The 15,006-nt window shown below is 52.2% G+C and overlaps 1 protein-coding gene across 4 annotated transcripts in view; it reads right to left on the reverse strand.

Moving 5' to 3' along the window:
* Positions 1-8,115: 8,115 nt before the first annotated feature.
* Positions 8,116-15,006, reverse strand: part of PAX5 (paired box 5) — a 142,305-nt gene continuing 135,414 nt past the window's right edge. For all 4 annotated transcript variants that reach the window (XM_054809635.1, XM_054809633.1, XM_054809632.1 and 1 more), the window contains one exon: positions 8,116-14,322. In XM_054809635.1, coding sequence (XP_054665610.1) covers positions 14,246-14,322 — 77 coding nt within the window. In that variant the 3' untranslated portion in view covers positions 8,116-14,245. The remainder of the gene's footprint in view (positions 14,323-15,006) is intronic.

A 15,006-nucleotide genomic window follows, 5' to 3' on the forward strand; every position in this document is an offset into this window, starting at 1 on the left:
CCGTTTCACAAGAGCCAATTAAACATGCACGGAGCTCTTCCTTCGCCGTCAGACTTGTCCACCAGCTTTCACACAAAACAGGCTGCGGTGCTCCTTTTAGAGGAGCCAGCCAAACATGTAATAGCCATACATCTCCACGTACTGGGATACAGCCCGTGGATTTTTCCTCGCTGTGCTGTATGTCCTTCACATGCCTTACTCCATCTCCCACGGAGGCACGAGGCACCAGCCACTCAGTAAGTTGGCCAGTCAGCCCCAGCAGAGAATCACCAAATAACTGGGATTTCTGCTCCAGCCAAGCACAGCCATCACTTCTCTTTATCTTGATTACACACAGGGAAATGGAAAGCAGGTGGCAGGAATGAAGGCAGATTATTCCTCCACCTGTATGGGATTTCTTACTCTTGCTTAAAAATACCAAATAAAGAGGGCTGCACAGTCACATCAGAAAGATGGTAGACAGATTCTTGCATAAATACAATTTGAACATGAGTGTCAAGATAAACACCATTGTAGAAGTTTTGTCAGAGTCTCCTTCAAGAGCACCTTGTGAGCCAAATCTCAGAAGTTTTCTGGGGAGACATCAGCAAGGTGCTGCTCTGGTGGCTCATTGCACGGACAGAGGAGGAGACCCCCCTAGCTCTGACCCACAGGACTCTGCTGTCAGCATTCCCCACGGTCCTTGTGCGAGGAGCGGGGCTGGCACACGAGCAGGAGCCCCCATGCCAACGTAAGTGCTCCTCACAGGGAGCAGAGACGGCTGGTGGTGGGACTGCCCCGGGGCGACCGCAGTCCTTCTCCACCGCGATGGCCACGTCCCCATCGGGGCTGGAGCATGCTGGGCGTGCAGCTCTCGTTCCCCTCCCCAGGAAAGGAGTGGAGCCACATTGAAACCAGTTTGCAAACTGAACTGGAGCCCAAATGCAGCAGAGATGTGCCTCGGCGAGAAGTACCCGCAGCAGGTCACGTCGGTCCCCGTGGGTGTGTGGAGGGTGGCGAGCACGGCAGCTTGGACAGCTTCTGCCCATACAGAAAATGGTGTGTCCCCAGGACAGCCTGCAGCCCCCCCCCGCACTTTATTGCCCTTCTACAAGGAACGAGGTTTATGGCAGACGCCGGGGCCAGGCTGCGCAGACAAACCTGCCGCAGGTTCCTGTGGGACCAGCATGCAGTTATCCAAAGACACGAGGCTGGTGTGCCAAACCCCTGCCTTCTGCCTTCTCTTGCCATATAGACACACTGAATTACATTTTGCTCTGCTAATTGAACGTTTTAGTATCGTGTGCTTGCATCAGCTGTATGTAAATGAAAAAGGCCTTAATGTGTTTGTTAATGAAAAAGTTACACTGGTATATTAAAGAAGAGTTTATTTAACTTAGTTTAATTTAAAGGCCACTTAGCACACTGAGCATTAATGATCTACAGTAAATGTATTTCTTCAAAGGATTTCTCCATTATCGGGTGTTCTTAGACAAGAGTCTACATTGCATATATAGGATTTAGATAAATTGCTGCACTGGGTAACACGGTGTGATAAATGGACATTAATTCATGCTAAATTACGATGAGATTCCTTCAGAGGAATTATTATATCCCTATGAATATAAAAGACACCCTCTGTATCTGAGGGTTTCCTGGGAAGCCAGACATTTCTGTGTGTTATACCAAATTGCAGATGTATTCATTATAATAACATTAATCATGATGACTCCATTTGTCAGTTCCACTCTAATTAAGCATTGCTGCCGTAATGGACCATTATTTTAAAGTGTTATCGGGGACTGTTTACACTGGGTTTAATAGAGTTAGGAGCTAGAATTTAGCAGTCTCCTATCAGGTGTGATTTTCCCAGCGCTGCCAGGTGGCAGAGACTTACCAGGGACGTGACATGGCAGGGGTGGCTGGAGCATCCCCCTCAGCCCGACCCGGGTGTGTTACCCGCTGCACCGGCTCTGGCTGGGATGGGGTTAATTTTGTTCCTAGCAGCCTGTGCGGGGCTGCGTCCTGGGCTGCTGATGTTCAGCCAAAGCTGATCAGTGCTTGCACGGCATCAACTGCTTCTCTTTTCCCCACTCCGTCCCACCAGCGAGTGGGTTGGGGTGGGCGAGGGGCTGGCAGGGGACAGCGGACCCCGGGGATTGTGGTTAGCAGGAAAAGCTCAGGGAAAGAAGGATCAGGGGGGACATTCAGGGTTATGCTGTTGGTCTTTCCAAACAACTGCTATGTGTGCTGAGGCTCCGCCGATGGGGAGCAGGGCATGAATTCCTTGTCTTGCTTTGCTTGTGTGCAAAGCCTGGCTTCTCTTATTGAACTGTCATCACCTCCACCCATAACTTTTTCTCACTTTTCCCCCTCTGGCTCTCCCCCTCATCCTGCTGTGGGGGTCGTGGCTTAGCTGTTGGCTGGGCCAACCCAACACACCCAGGCGCAGAACCTGGGGCTGCGGCCAGAGAGGAGGCTCCTGCACACAAACTCCATTGGTGGTACCAGAACTCAACTGGTCTGTTCCCAAGCTCTGGTTCTCCTTCTCCCACCTACTCCCAGCTCAGCTCCGTGGAGGGTGATTCTCAGAGCAGCTGCTCTCCTGCTGCTGAATGTTGGCAAAAACTTCTTCTGGCCCCTCTTGGCTTCCCAGTATCGTCCTCAAACTGAGGTCCCATTGACTCAAACAAGCATTTTCTGCTGCTTTACTTTCAAGGGCCTCATTCCCTTACCATGCTCTAGCCCTGTGGACCTCCTACAGATATCCCAGGAAAAAATGATCTCCATCTTCCCTTGACCCTGTTTCACCCAGTGGGGGATTTCTCCTTGGTCAGAGGTGTTTCAAACCCAGATGGTGGAGGGAAGGGACGCGGTGGATTCTCACTCTGTGTACCAGCGTCACATACCGCAGTATGTGACGGTGAGGTGGTGCAGCCTTGGGAAGAGGGAAGGGTCCACTCTAAAAATCCTGTGTGACCCTACGCTGACAGCACCTCTGTTTTGTGGCTGGAAGCATTCTGTAAATGGCCCAGATTTGAAGACCCTTCCATCTAAGAAAACAGTCCTGAAAGGAAGGTTTCCTCTAAGTCCTTTTGCAGGGCTCTTCCCCTTTCAGAGCAGCTTTGCCAGTCTGGTTGCACACACAGATGAGGTTATGCAGCATGATGCACAAATTCATACCTTTTGGAAGAAGTTCTCTGGTGAATCCATTTCTTCATACTCTTCTGATGCCTCTGCAAAATATGTCCCATTGCTAACTTGTGCTTCTAGCCTTTATTTGAGTTTGATGTTGCTGCAGCCTGCCAAATTTTACCTGCTTTGCTGCAAGTGGACCAGTTTCTCATGTGCATGGTGACAAGTTTTGGCTCTGCATTTTTTGGCTACGCTTTTAATGCCTAGCGCTCAGTTTGAAGAAAGGGCATGGGATCCAGTCTCAGGTGTGCTCAAAGCCTCTTGTCCAGCACAGCTTTGGAGGGGTGAGTGAGTGAGGATCTTCACATGTTTGCAGGCAGAGAGGAGTCCATCCAGCTGGATGGTCACTTTTCAATTCACCGTGCAGGTATGGTCAGCAGTCCCCCTGCTTTGGAAATGCTGCCCTAAAGGATGCTTTAGGGCTAATTCATGGCTCCAAGACAACGCATACACAGACAAAGAATTTTCTTTTCTCCCTAGGGCATTTTGAGCCTTTGGGATTTTTTGAGCGTGAAAATAGGTCATGAAATCCTGAGACAGAAGTCGCAAGTTCTCACCAGCTGCCTGTGACATTATTTCCAGATTTTCCTGCTCATAGCCATCATGGCCCACTGCAGGAATCCTGGCAAAGGGGCTGTCACTTTGATCTCGTTGTACCAGCTCCTGTGTACCAGCCATCTCTGCTCCTGACTTTCCTGGCTGGACTGCATATTGCCCTTGTCTGCAAAATCTATTACAATACAGAAATGTTCCTTTGCTTAACCAAGGGTCTTCATTTCCTATTCATTAAAAGTTTAAATGACAATTCCTGGGCATCTTAAACAATGGCCATTTGTATGGACGCTTGAGCTAAAACCGTATTTGCATCCTTGAAGGGCATTCTCACCGAACGAAGCAGTATGGGGCCTCGCACCTGGAGAGACAGGAAGATCCCACGCCCCTTACCGCAATTTTGTCAGGTCTAATCCCACTGTTCTGCTGCCAGCAGGCTGATGTGGCATTTCACATTCAGACGTGGGAGGGCTTAATGAGGAACGGGCACTGCCTGCTGCAGGACAGACAATTTGCTCCTCTCTTAACCTAGCATGGCTGAAAGACACCAGAAGTACAAAAAGTATAAAAAACAGAGCAAGGAACGGCACTTTCTGCCACCAGCACCTTGTTGCAAGGAGGGGACAGTCACAACACAGCTTCTGGTGTCACCAGCTGACAGTTCTCCTGCAAAGTCCCTTTGCTGCAATGCTGCGAATCCCCCCCGAAGGCTGCCTGGGCATCAGCACGGGCTCTGGGAGGGAAAGGAGGTTGGGTTCATCCACCCCTGTGCCTGGGAGATGCACTTCAACATATGTCCTCTGTAGGGCTTCCGATGAGTGTGGTCCCCGAGCACAAGACCCCATCTGCGGTCTCGCTGTCTGGGAGGTGAGCCGTCCATTGTGCTGCAGGGGAATCTGAAGGGCCGGGGCCTTTCCTTCCTCCCCCCAAAGCCTCACCACCAGCGGACATTGCCTACGAGAAGTTGTCTCTCTCAGGGAGCAGCACAGGGGATGCCTGCCCTCCCCGGTGACACTGGGCTGCTCAGGTCACCTGTGCCTTGATGGGACGGTAGGACGGCCAACGCCAGCCTGCAGCAATGGGTGGGCAGTGGCGCTGGGAGGTGTCACCTCAGCCCCCACAGGGCACGGGTGCAGGGCTGTTCCTGAAAGCTGCACTTTCCAGAGAGCTGGGAGGTGAGCGTGGTGTGTGGAGAACGGCTGGTGACCCCTGGCAGGAGAGGAGCGGTGGGGCGGAGGGGACACACAGAGTCGAACGGGACATGCAGCCCGGCTGGGCAAGGGCTGCTGGATGAACCTGGCAGTTACAGAAAACTGATTTTTGAGCACTTTTTCTTCTTAAACCTGCTCCATGGCACTACATGCTCAAGTGCAAGAAGAGCCGCTCTGCTCCAACATACTGGTGCATGAAAGCATCCCCCCCCTTCGTGCCGCCGGAGCAGAGGGTGCAGGCGTCTTCCCAACGCGGAGCCTGCTGGGCATCGAGTACATACTGGATGCAAGCTGCTGGTTGACTAAATTCTGCCTCTCTCTGCCTCTTGTCTGTGATTAGACCCTGATTTTGTTTATGCACAATTATTTGCTGAATTGTGGAAAGTTCTGTGAGTTCTGTTTCTCAAGTTTAAGACTGGAACGTATGGTATTGGGACACACAAATACAGTGGGATTGCACCCATTCTCCTGAGCTCCCTGGAGGACTTTAACTGTCAGAACTGATGTTAATGTTTATTCTAATTGCTGTGGTGGGTTTAACGTGTCCAGCAACTCGGCATCGCTCAGCCGCTCACCCACTCCCCCACAACGGGACAGGGGAGAGAATAGGAACAGCAGAAGTGAGAAAACTCGTGGGTCGAGATAAAGACAGTTTACTAAGCGAAGGAAAGGGGAAAACAAAACCAAACCAGGTGAGGCAAAGGCAACCACCCACCACCTCCCACAAGTAGACTGATGGTGCCCAGACGTCCCCTGAGCTACAGCTGCTTTGGAAAACCTGCGTCCCCCGGGTCTGCTGCCGATCACGATGCCATTTGGCACAGAGATCCCTTTGGTCAGCGGGGGTCAGCCGCCCGGCTCTGCCCCCCACCAGCCTCCTGCCTGCCCCAAGCCCACTCCCTGGGGTCCGAGAGAGAAGCAGAGAAAGCCTCGATGCTGTGCAAGCCTGCTCAGCAAGGGCTCAGCATTGGTGTGTTACCAACGCTGGTTTAGCCACAAAGCCAAAGCACAGCACCGTACCAGCTGCTGTGAAAAAAATTAACTCCATCCCAGCCAGACCTGGGACAAACTTCTTTAGTAAAACACTAGGAATTCAGAAAGGGTGAGGGAAGAAGTTCTGGACATGTTCACCATTATTTGTTTAATGTTAATTAAAACTTGCAATACCTCGGTTGCTAGAATACTGTTAAAATTAAGACAGACAATACGGGAGCTGAGTCCAAACACATGCTCATGTCGAATGAGTTGGATATTCCCTTATCATTGTTTCACAAACCAAACGCTTGGGTGTTTGGGGTACCGTGGCAGCTCTGGCCAGCACAAGCAGGACATGTGTGATGATGATCTAAGTAAATTTCTCACAACTCAAGGCTACAGGAGAGGTTTGGCTCTGGTCATGCAGACCAGACAGCGGTCCGAAGCGCATGCATGCACTTGGAGGAGCACGGAGCTGCTGCCATGAGATGGCAGGTGGAGACAAAGGTGAGCTTGCAGAAACTTCGGTAGCACCACAAATAACCCCTATGTATGCCTATGCATCCAAACATAGCTGTACTTATATGTAACTCATTAAGAATAAAAGATTCATCAATCATTAGCAATAGCTCTTTTTAGTAAGGGCTCTTTTACGGTAGTAGCAGTTAGCAAAACTAATCCTGTACGTGCCACTTACACGTGGGTCCGTGCATCTCCAGACACAGGCGGGACAGACGCCAGGGCAGGGGGACGGAGAGCTTGGTTCCTCTCCAGTGCCCAGTGCCTCCCTGCCTGGCCGACACTTTCTCTACGGGTGGCCAGCAGCGAAATGGGCAGAAGTTCGGGCTGTTCCATCTGTCTCGGAGACAACCAGTTATTTTTGCTTGGAAGAAGAAGGCAGCTGGTGTGAAAATCCCCGTGGCTGGGAGTCCCCTTCCTGTCTGCCCGTGCAGGCAGAGGACACCCTCTCCCACGGTGGAGGGGCTGGGCGGCATGGCAGGACAGATCACGCTGACCACAGATCACAGACTGGTGGGGGCTGGAAGGGACCTCTGGAGATCATCTGGTCCAACCCCCTGCTAGAGCAGGATCACCCAGAGCAGGTCGCACAGGATGGCGTCCAGGCGGGTTTGGAATCTCTCCAGAGAAGGAGACTCCACAACCTCCCTGGGCAGCCTGTCCCAGTGCTCGGTCACCCTCACAGTGAAGAAGTTTTTCCTCACATTCAGGTGGAACTTCCTGTGTTCCAGTTTGTGCCCGTTGCCCCTTGTCCTGTCGCTGGGCACCACTGAGAAGAGTCTGGCCCCTTCCTCTAGACACCCACCCTTTAGATATTGATAAGTGTTGATCAGGTCCCCTCTCAGCCTTCTCTTCTCCAGACTAACCAGACCCAGCTCTCTCAGCCTTTCCTCACACCAGAGATGCTCCAGGCCCCTCCTCATCCTCGCAGCCCTCGGCTGGACTCTCCCCAGTAGTTCCCAGTCTGTCTGGAACTGGGGAGCCCAGCACTGGACACACAACTCCAGATGTGGCCTCACCAGGGCAGAGCAGAGCAGAGGGGGAGGAGAACCTCCCTCGACCTGCTGGCCACGCTCTTCTTCATGCACCCCAGGTACCATTGGCCTTCTTGGCCATGAGGGCACACAGCTGACAGCAGAGACCTACTCCGAAGCAGGGAAAGCCTCAGGGAAACCACTTGGTCTTCTGAGACCGAGAGCTGCTCTTTAGGCACTCCGAAACAGCAGCTGACTCCAGTCCCCAGCAAACCGCTCAGACTGCATCTGGCTTGGCTCGGAGGTTGTCTCTGTCCCACCAGGAGACCAACCCGCCTGCAGGACCGAGGCGCTCTGAGGAGCTGGACCTCCCTCACCGACACAAACCTGACCGCTCCGTGGTCACTCGGCGCCCTGCCGGGTCCACCGGTGCTGCCTGCCGGTGCGGTGGGATCGGTGAGCCCTGGGCTGCGGCGCCTGGCCCCGCGCCATGGATGTCTTCCCGAGGGCCCCCGAAATCCCATTTCAAATGCAACCACCTGGTATTTTTTCCAAGGGATCCAGGACGCAAGGTGAAAACAAGAGCGAAAGCAGGCTTTTTGAACTTAAAAAAATTACTTTTATTTTAGGAACCAATAAAATTATGGTAAATATTTACAAATAATTATCTCACATAAAGGTTACATAAAACCAAATGTCCACAAGTAACAGTCACTCTCATGAAAAGACACACAGATATTGAACTACGCCAATCTTATTGCATGTTTCTTCAACTAATCTAAAAATAAAAAGTGTTGCAGTCAACCATTTAACTTAGAATAAAATCACAAATTTCAGTATTGACAAGAAAAAGAATTGAAAAAACCAAATAAATGCAACAGAACCCCTTCAAACGGCCCCTCCCTTTTGACCCATGCCTTAGCACCCCCGCTCCCCAGCCCACCTCCCCTTTTGCTCCCCAAAACAAAACCCAAAACAAAAACCCCCCAAATAATGTTCGACATCTTTGGCAAATTGGCACTGCTGTAATTACATTCAAATATTATAACACACAAAAGCAACACACAGCACTAAGGAAAAAACACCAAGATTTCAAGTCTGTTCTTTTCCTACTAGAAAAAAAGAATACAAAACATACACATTTTAAGAAGCATTTTTTCATCTGTTTTGCAACAGATGTTATCCCCTACTTTCAAAGGCAATTCAACAGTTATTTTTACGAGTTTTTTTTTTTTTTGTAAGGTTTTTTTTTGTTTGTATGTATTTTTCAAGGGGAGGAGGCTTTTATTTCTCTCCCTCTCTTTTCGTTTTCCTCTCTTTTTAAAGAAGTAAGCTTCAATGCAGGCATTACAGACTTTGGTGGATACAATAGATATGTATTTCTTTGATGCTAGAAGTCCCTAATACAAAGTAGTTTGTCTCTAAGAAAAAAAAAAAGCCTGTTCTTTTTTTTTTCTTGGAAAGGAATTCCATTTGCAATGAAATGAGTTTCTGTAATTTCAGAATGTACAAAGGCCACTAGAAAGTGAAAAACCAGGACAAGGTTCCTTCCCACACGGGGCTGAGCGAAGCGGAAGGCAGGTCTAAATGCCCACCGGCCGTTTTCCCATCTCGCTTCGACGGGGCAGAGCAGAAGACCCTGGACACAGGGGTCCGGCCGGGTGGTGGCCAGGGCTACTGCAGGACCCCCCCCAGGGTCCAGGAGACTCAAGCGTGCCTGCACACACACAGACGCACGCACGTCAATCTCTGCCCGCGCACACGCCCGCGCTGCAACGCCGCGTTGGTGCCCCGCACAGCCCCTTCAGCCTGGCTCCTGCCCCGGGGCCCTCCCGCAGGACAGAGGTCGAGCGGAGCATCGAGAGGATGTCGCAGCCGGAGCTGACGCCGACGCCAGCCGCGACGCCAAAGCGAGCAATCCTGGCAGCAGGCACCTCTTTGACATGCTTTTCACTCAGTGTTTGCACGTCAAGTCTCATTAGCTCCACCAGAAAAGCGACACTAACTGGTTTTGATCCTTTCGGACATTTTTGTTTGTCATGCTGCGGTAACATGTACCTGTGACAAGAGTGGGTTTCGGTCTGAGGGACACAACAGGGTTCCCCGGCTGGCGTCCCCAGCCTTGCGCCGCCACCGAGCGCTCCATCTCCAGCGTGGCGCGGTGGTGGCCGCAGCGCGGGACGTGCCCCAGTGCCCGTGTCGGTGCAAGTCGCCCGACCCGGCTCTGCCTGGTAACGCCTGTACAGGACCATCGCCTGCACGCTCAGCAAGGGGCTGCAGGGCACGTTACCCAAGAGCTGTTAGCCCTCTAACGTCATTTTCTCAGTGAATCCAGAAGAAAAAGCAGGGTTTCCCAGCGTTTGCTGGGACAGAGTCACAGGGTGGGTCAGCTTAGTGCCATGCTACCTGTCGTGGCCGTGGCCTCACGTGTCCTGGTGGCACGTGTGCGGGCACACACGCGCAGGAAAGAGCACAGCTCGGGGAGGACACTGGGTCGCAGCCGTGCAGCTGCAGCCACACGAGTTACCTCCGCTACGGGCCACGGCTCTTTGAAGCTATGGGTTGGAAATAAGCGACACCGTAACATGGCTTCCTCTCTCCTCCATGCTGAAGGACGTGCAGAATAGGTAAATTAAAGAAAATAAGAAAAGGAATACAGCCCCATCAGTTAAGACCGGGCACGGTGGAGCATTTATCAACAGCAAGCGGCTGCCATGACCCGGCGCAGCGAGCCCACGGCGCTGCCCTCGCACCACAGCACCGCAGGGCTCGGCCGCAGGGAGCCGGGGGGGGTGAGGGGTGCCCCAGCACTGCGCTGCTGTGAGGTCCACGGACTGTCCCTCCCCGGTCAGAAAGGCTTTCTTCCAAAAACCACCTCTCAGCGTGTTTCTTTTTCCTCTTTTTCCTTTTTCCTTTTTTCTTTTTCCTTTTTCCTGTTTTCTTTTCCTGGCGCTATTGCTTCCCTTGCTGTCTCCTTCCCAAGTGCCTCAAGCACCGAGGCTGCCCCGACGCCTGCGGTCCCAGCGCGGATCAGAGCACTGCTTGGACGTCTCTGCGTCTCTGCACCAACACGCACTCTCTGGCCCCACGCTCCCGCAGCCTGGGGCAGTTTTCTGATTTGACAGCGAACAAAAAAAACTTTTGGTCTGCGGATCCGGTCCTGGGACATCCCGAGCTCTGCACTCAGTGGAGCTGCCTAACACTGATGCCTCCATAACTGAACCCTTGGTCGCAGACGCTAAGCAAACTCAACACCCACGGAGTTTTATGTCTTCTTTACGGTCGTGCTCTCACAGCGTCTGACTGAGGGTTTCCTCCACAAGTCAGTTCATGTAACCCGGGCTCGTGGTTGATTTAGACTGACGCCAGCGCTTTCCCTCTCCAACTCTCAGATTTTACTTCTCAGCCTGTACTTGATGAATTTATTGCTGGAGCACATACTACTGAAAACCCTCCGTCTAGCCAAGCGCATTACAGAGTTTAGTGCTGAAACTGCCTAAAGGCACTTTACGGGGCTGATTTCTGCAGTGACGCACTGCGGGGTGTCCTGCCCGAGCGAAGGGCAGGCAGCGCACCCCAAACCGCCATGCTGGTCTTGCTCTCTCCCCTCCTCACAGCCCCAAGGGGCCATTTGCTTCCAGCTTCCACCTCACCCAGGGACCCCCTGTGACACGGAGGGGCCGCAGCGGAGGGGCAGCAGCAGGCCATCTCCACCATCCCAGAGGACCACCTTCTGCCAGCGGCGCCTTTCAAAAACGCTCCCACAAGGAAGGATTCCCACGATGAAGACTACGGACAGAAAATCCAGACCTCCTGAGGAAAGCAGTTTGTAAACTCCAGGTGAAATATTCTCAAAACCGGAAAGTACTGTCAAGAAGCGTCTTTTCCAGAAGCGCGGCGTGCATACTCAGTGGGCCGACTCTTACGGGCCTTTCTTGCTGAGAAGCCATCCCAGCAGATCCGAGCGAGCCATGCTTTGGGAGCTGGGCCGGGCGCAGGTGCCCACCCTGCACGTGCAAGGGTGGGAGTTTGGGGATTCCCCTCTGGCCGGGACCTCTACGCAGCCTGTGCACCCGCGTCGTCCCTGCCCGCACCCCTGGCCACGGATGGAGCCCACCGCCGTGCCCGGCAGGGCCAGCCAGGCCTGAGCACCTCGGGTCACTTCATCCAGCGCCATCATGCATCCTTCAGGGGAAATACACCCGCCGTGCCTTTCCTACGTCCCCCGCCCAACCACAAGCACCGCCAGCCCGAGCACGCCAGCATCTGCCCAAGTCTTGTTGTTGGTCTTCTCTTCTGAATCGGCGTAGGTCACACAGGCCGTGCCCCCGAGGACACAAATAAAAGAAACGTGTTTGCAGGGCAGTACACAGAGTGGTGAGGGACCCACACGCCATCGACGGGAGCTGCTGTTCCCTCATGGCAGACAGAAATACTCGTTTTCACCCAGCCTGGTCACCAAGCGGGTGGTGTCTCCGTAGCTGGTGTAGCTCAGCCCACCTCAGCTCCAGAGCCATCGCCTGCATCGCCGCCTGCGGTCAAACCCTCGTTTCTTTTCTGTTCTGCCAGGGCGCTGGGCGGCCTCATCCCTTCGCAGCCCGCAGCGCTGGTGTGTGTGCTCAGGTCCAGACAGCGTGCACCCCTCGGCCAGGGGCTCGCGGGGAGTCCCCATGCGACCAGCATCCAGGGACAGAAACGCTCTTTGCAGCTTTGTCACCAGGGTGCAAGCAATCACGGGGTGCTCGAAAGGGACGACCCCGCAGCAACGCTTCAGAAGGTTCCCTGTGTAAACTGTCCATGCTGTTATTTGTCTTCAGTTAAAAACAGGTGTGTATTCATTATTAATTGCTAAAAGACGAAAAGCAGGACTTTTCTTGTTGGTAAGTTTGTCACAAAACTTACTTCTGGGTTAGGGACACAGTTTGAAGGACTCCGGCCAAGATCCCTGATGTGCTCTGTGAACATCTCACTGAAATGTCATTAAGTTGGTGGGACATGGCTGCCTCCATGGCTTTTGAGGATCTGAACACACCTGCCCTGGGAATTTGGAACCGATGGCTGCGTTTCCGTAAGGTGAAAAGATACCACTGGAGTTGGAGAGGGAGCTTCTCAATGGGTCAGTGGCCACTAAGGACATGAGACACACAGCACGAGCGATGAGGTGGGGAGGGAGGAGGAGAGAGAAGAGCATTAACTCAGGAACTGCCATTTCACAGAAATGCTTCTTCAGCTGGAAGCGAGTTTTTGTACTTGAATGTTGATCCACAGGAACGCATCTCAGGTTCAACACCCAACAACCTCCTTCAGCTGCAGCACACGCAGAGGCAGGCGCCAGCAGGACCCCTCCGCGCTGCCTGCGCTGCTCGGGGCAGGTAAGGACGGTCGGGTCGGGGATAAGGAGGCTGTGGCCAGATCTTCATCTCACCGGGGCCAGGGAGCTTCTCCACTGCCCTCAGGAGGAGGGGACGGGGTCGTGCCTGAGGTCGGCTGCCCCTCGGCCTGGGGCAGGGGCCGGCTGCAGGGGCAAATCAGCAGCTCTGGCTCCATGACGTGGCCATGATCAGTGTGGCTGCTTGGCAGGTCATTTGTACCGCTCTCCTCTCTTCGTTATCCCCAGGAAGCCGCACATTGAAGGACAGGTCACTATTAGTGCTCACTCTCCGAGTGGGAGGAAAGAAATGTGGAATTAACGGGGCAAAATCGTGCCAGGCGCACGTCTGGACTACGGCGGCTTGAATTTGAAATGCCTTCACTGAAATGCACAGATCCCCAAATCAAGCGCCTTCCCCTTTTGCCTCAGAAAGTGCGTGTGGCCGCCCCGCGCTCGGTACGTCCCACTCAGTACGTCCGTTTAACAAAAATCATCACCGTGGTATTTCTCCCCATTCCTCTCAGGGTCTTCATAATTGGGTTTTAGCACACAATCTATTGAGATGTAGGTAAGGTGTCAACTACTACTTAGGAATTCCTTCTTGGATGCTGCTTAACTTGAAACCAGAGAATTTGTTTCAGTGCTCATTATGACGACAAATTAACATAGATGAATGTTAAGCAGTAAAATATCACAAAACTGCCCATGTCTTCAGTTGCCCATGTGTTTGATACCAGCATAGAGCGTGATCACACACGACTGTCAGATAGGATGCTCTATACAGAAATAACATCAGCCTGAAATATAGCCACAATGAGTGTTAACCTGGTTCAAAGTTGCTTAAAGCTTACTGAATTCTTTGAATCAGTGCACCAGTTTCAAACACATTTTCAGATGCGTTTTGAGTTCATATTTGTACAGTGTTGCTGTTTATGCTTAAGCCACTCTCATACAAACAAGCAAGTATTTACAGTGGTGCTTGTGTAAAATTGAGCAGACTGATTTTTTTCTTTGCCACCAAAAAAAAAAAAAAAAAGAAAAAAAAAAGAAAATTGCCTTGAGTCTCACAGCCTGTTTCAGTGTGCAGCAAGAGGAAGCCGCCCCAAGAGGGGCTGCTCACATCTCTTCCTTATCCCCAGATACAGCCGTGGCACCCACAGGCCATTAAAGCAGTAGCCAGCCGGCTGCAAAAGACATGAAGCTACTGCGTGTTTTTGATCACACAGAGCATGAGGAGAACTGTTTCCTCCTGGTTTTTTGTTTCATTTGAGACCCAGTCAACACGACCAGCTTTAAGAACACAACAATAATCAGTTCGCCAAGTTTAAAGAGCAAAATTTCAATTAGCATAATCCTACTAGGTACTTTCTCCTTCCCTTGCAGCACGGCTGCCGTGGCTGCAGCAAGGTGATGCGTTGCGGTTGTCCAGGCGGTGCACGCAGTCAGCGCCCGCACCCCGGGCTCCGGCGTCAGTGGCGGTCGTAGGCAGTGGCGGCCGCTGGCGGGGCCGCCCCGCGGGCTGCAGCGCTGTAGTAGTACGGGGAGCCTGCAAGAGAAGAGACGACCGTGAGGAAGACAAAGGTGGAAAGGTGCCAGCTCGCAGCGTGTCGACACGGGTGGCAGAGAGCTCAGGCTCTCAGCGATAAAGGCCGGGTAATTAGAATAAAAATCACATTCATGCATTCTGCATGAGAACAGTGCTACCATTGCTTTGCTTTTCTGCGGTAGGGTACCTGGTTCCCTTCCTTCACTCAAAACATTAGTTTCATTTACTTCACCAAAAAAGTGTATTACTTTGCATAATGGCACATCAAAATGTTCCAGCTCCAACACATTGCCACAGTCTGGCTTCTCTGATTTATTTTTTCCCATGTGGGAGGAGGAGGAGGTTGAACCCCAAAGCATTCAACATATTTCACTTGACTCCACAACAATTCCCCCTTTTCTCAAATTATTTCTGTCAGGGAATAACGCCCCAGATTTTGCTTAGCTCTGGCAGTGCCCTTGGAGCTCCAGAAAGGAGTTTGTGCTACCAGATCTGCTTTGGGATCACGACACCGCGACAGCCTCTGCCTGGCCAGGGAAAGTCCTTTGGCATCCAATGCATTTGTTAAAGGGAGAAATTGTCTTCAGAAAATATTGTTGACTTTCACCTGGTAACAAATTTGAACTCCGAAAGTGGTTTACAACTACCTCCAGCAAATAATGCCTCAGCCAATAACGTATCCGA

The sequence above is a fragment of the Grus americana genome, chromosome Z (assembly GCF_028858705.1).
Source record: "Grus americana isolate bGruAme1 chromosome Z, bGruAme1.mat, whole genome shotgun sequence".
NCBI lineage: Eukaryota > Metazoa > Chordata > Aves > Gruiformes > Gruidae > Grus > Grus americana.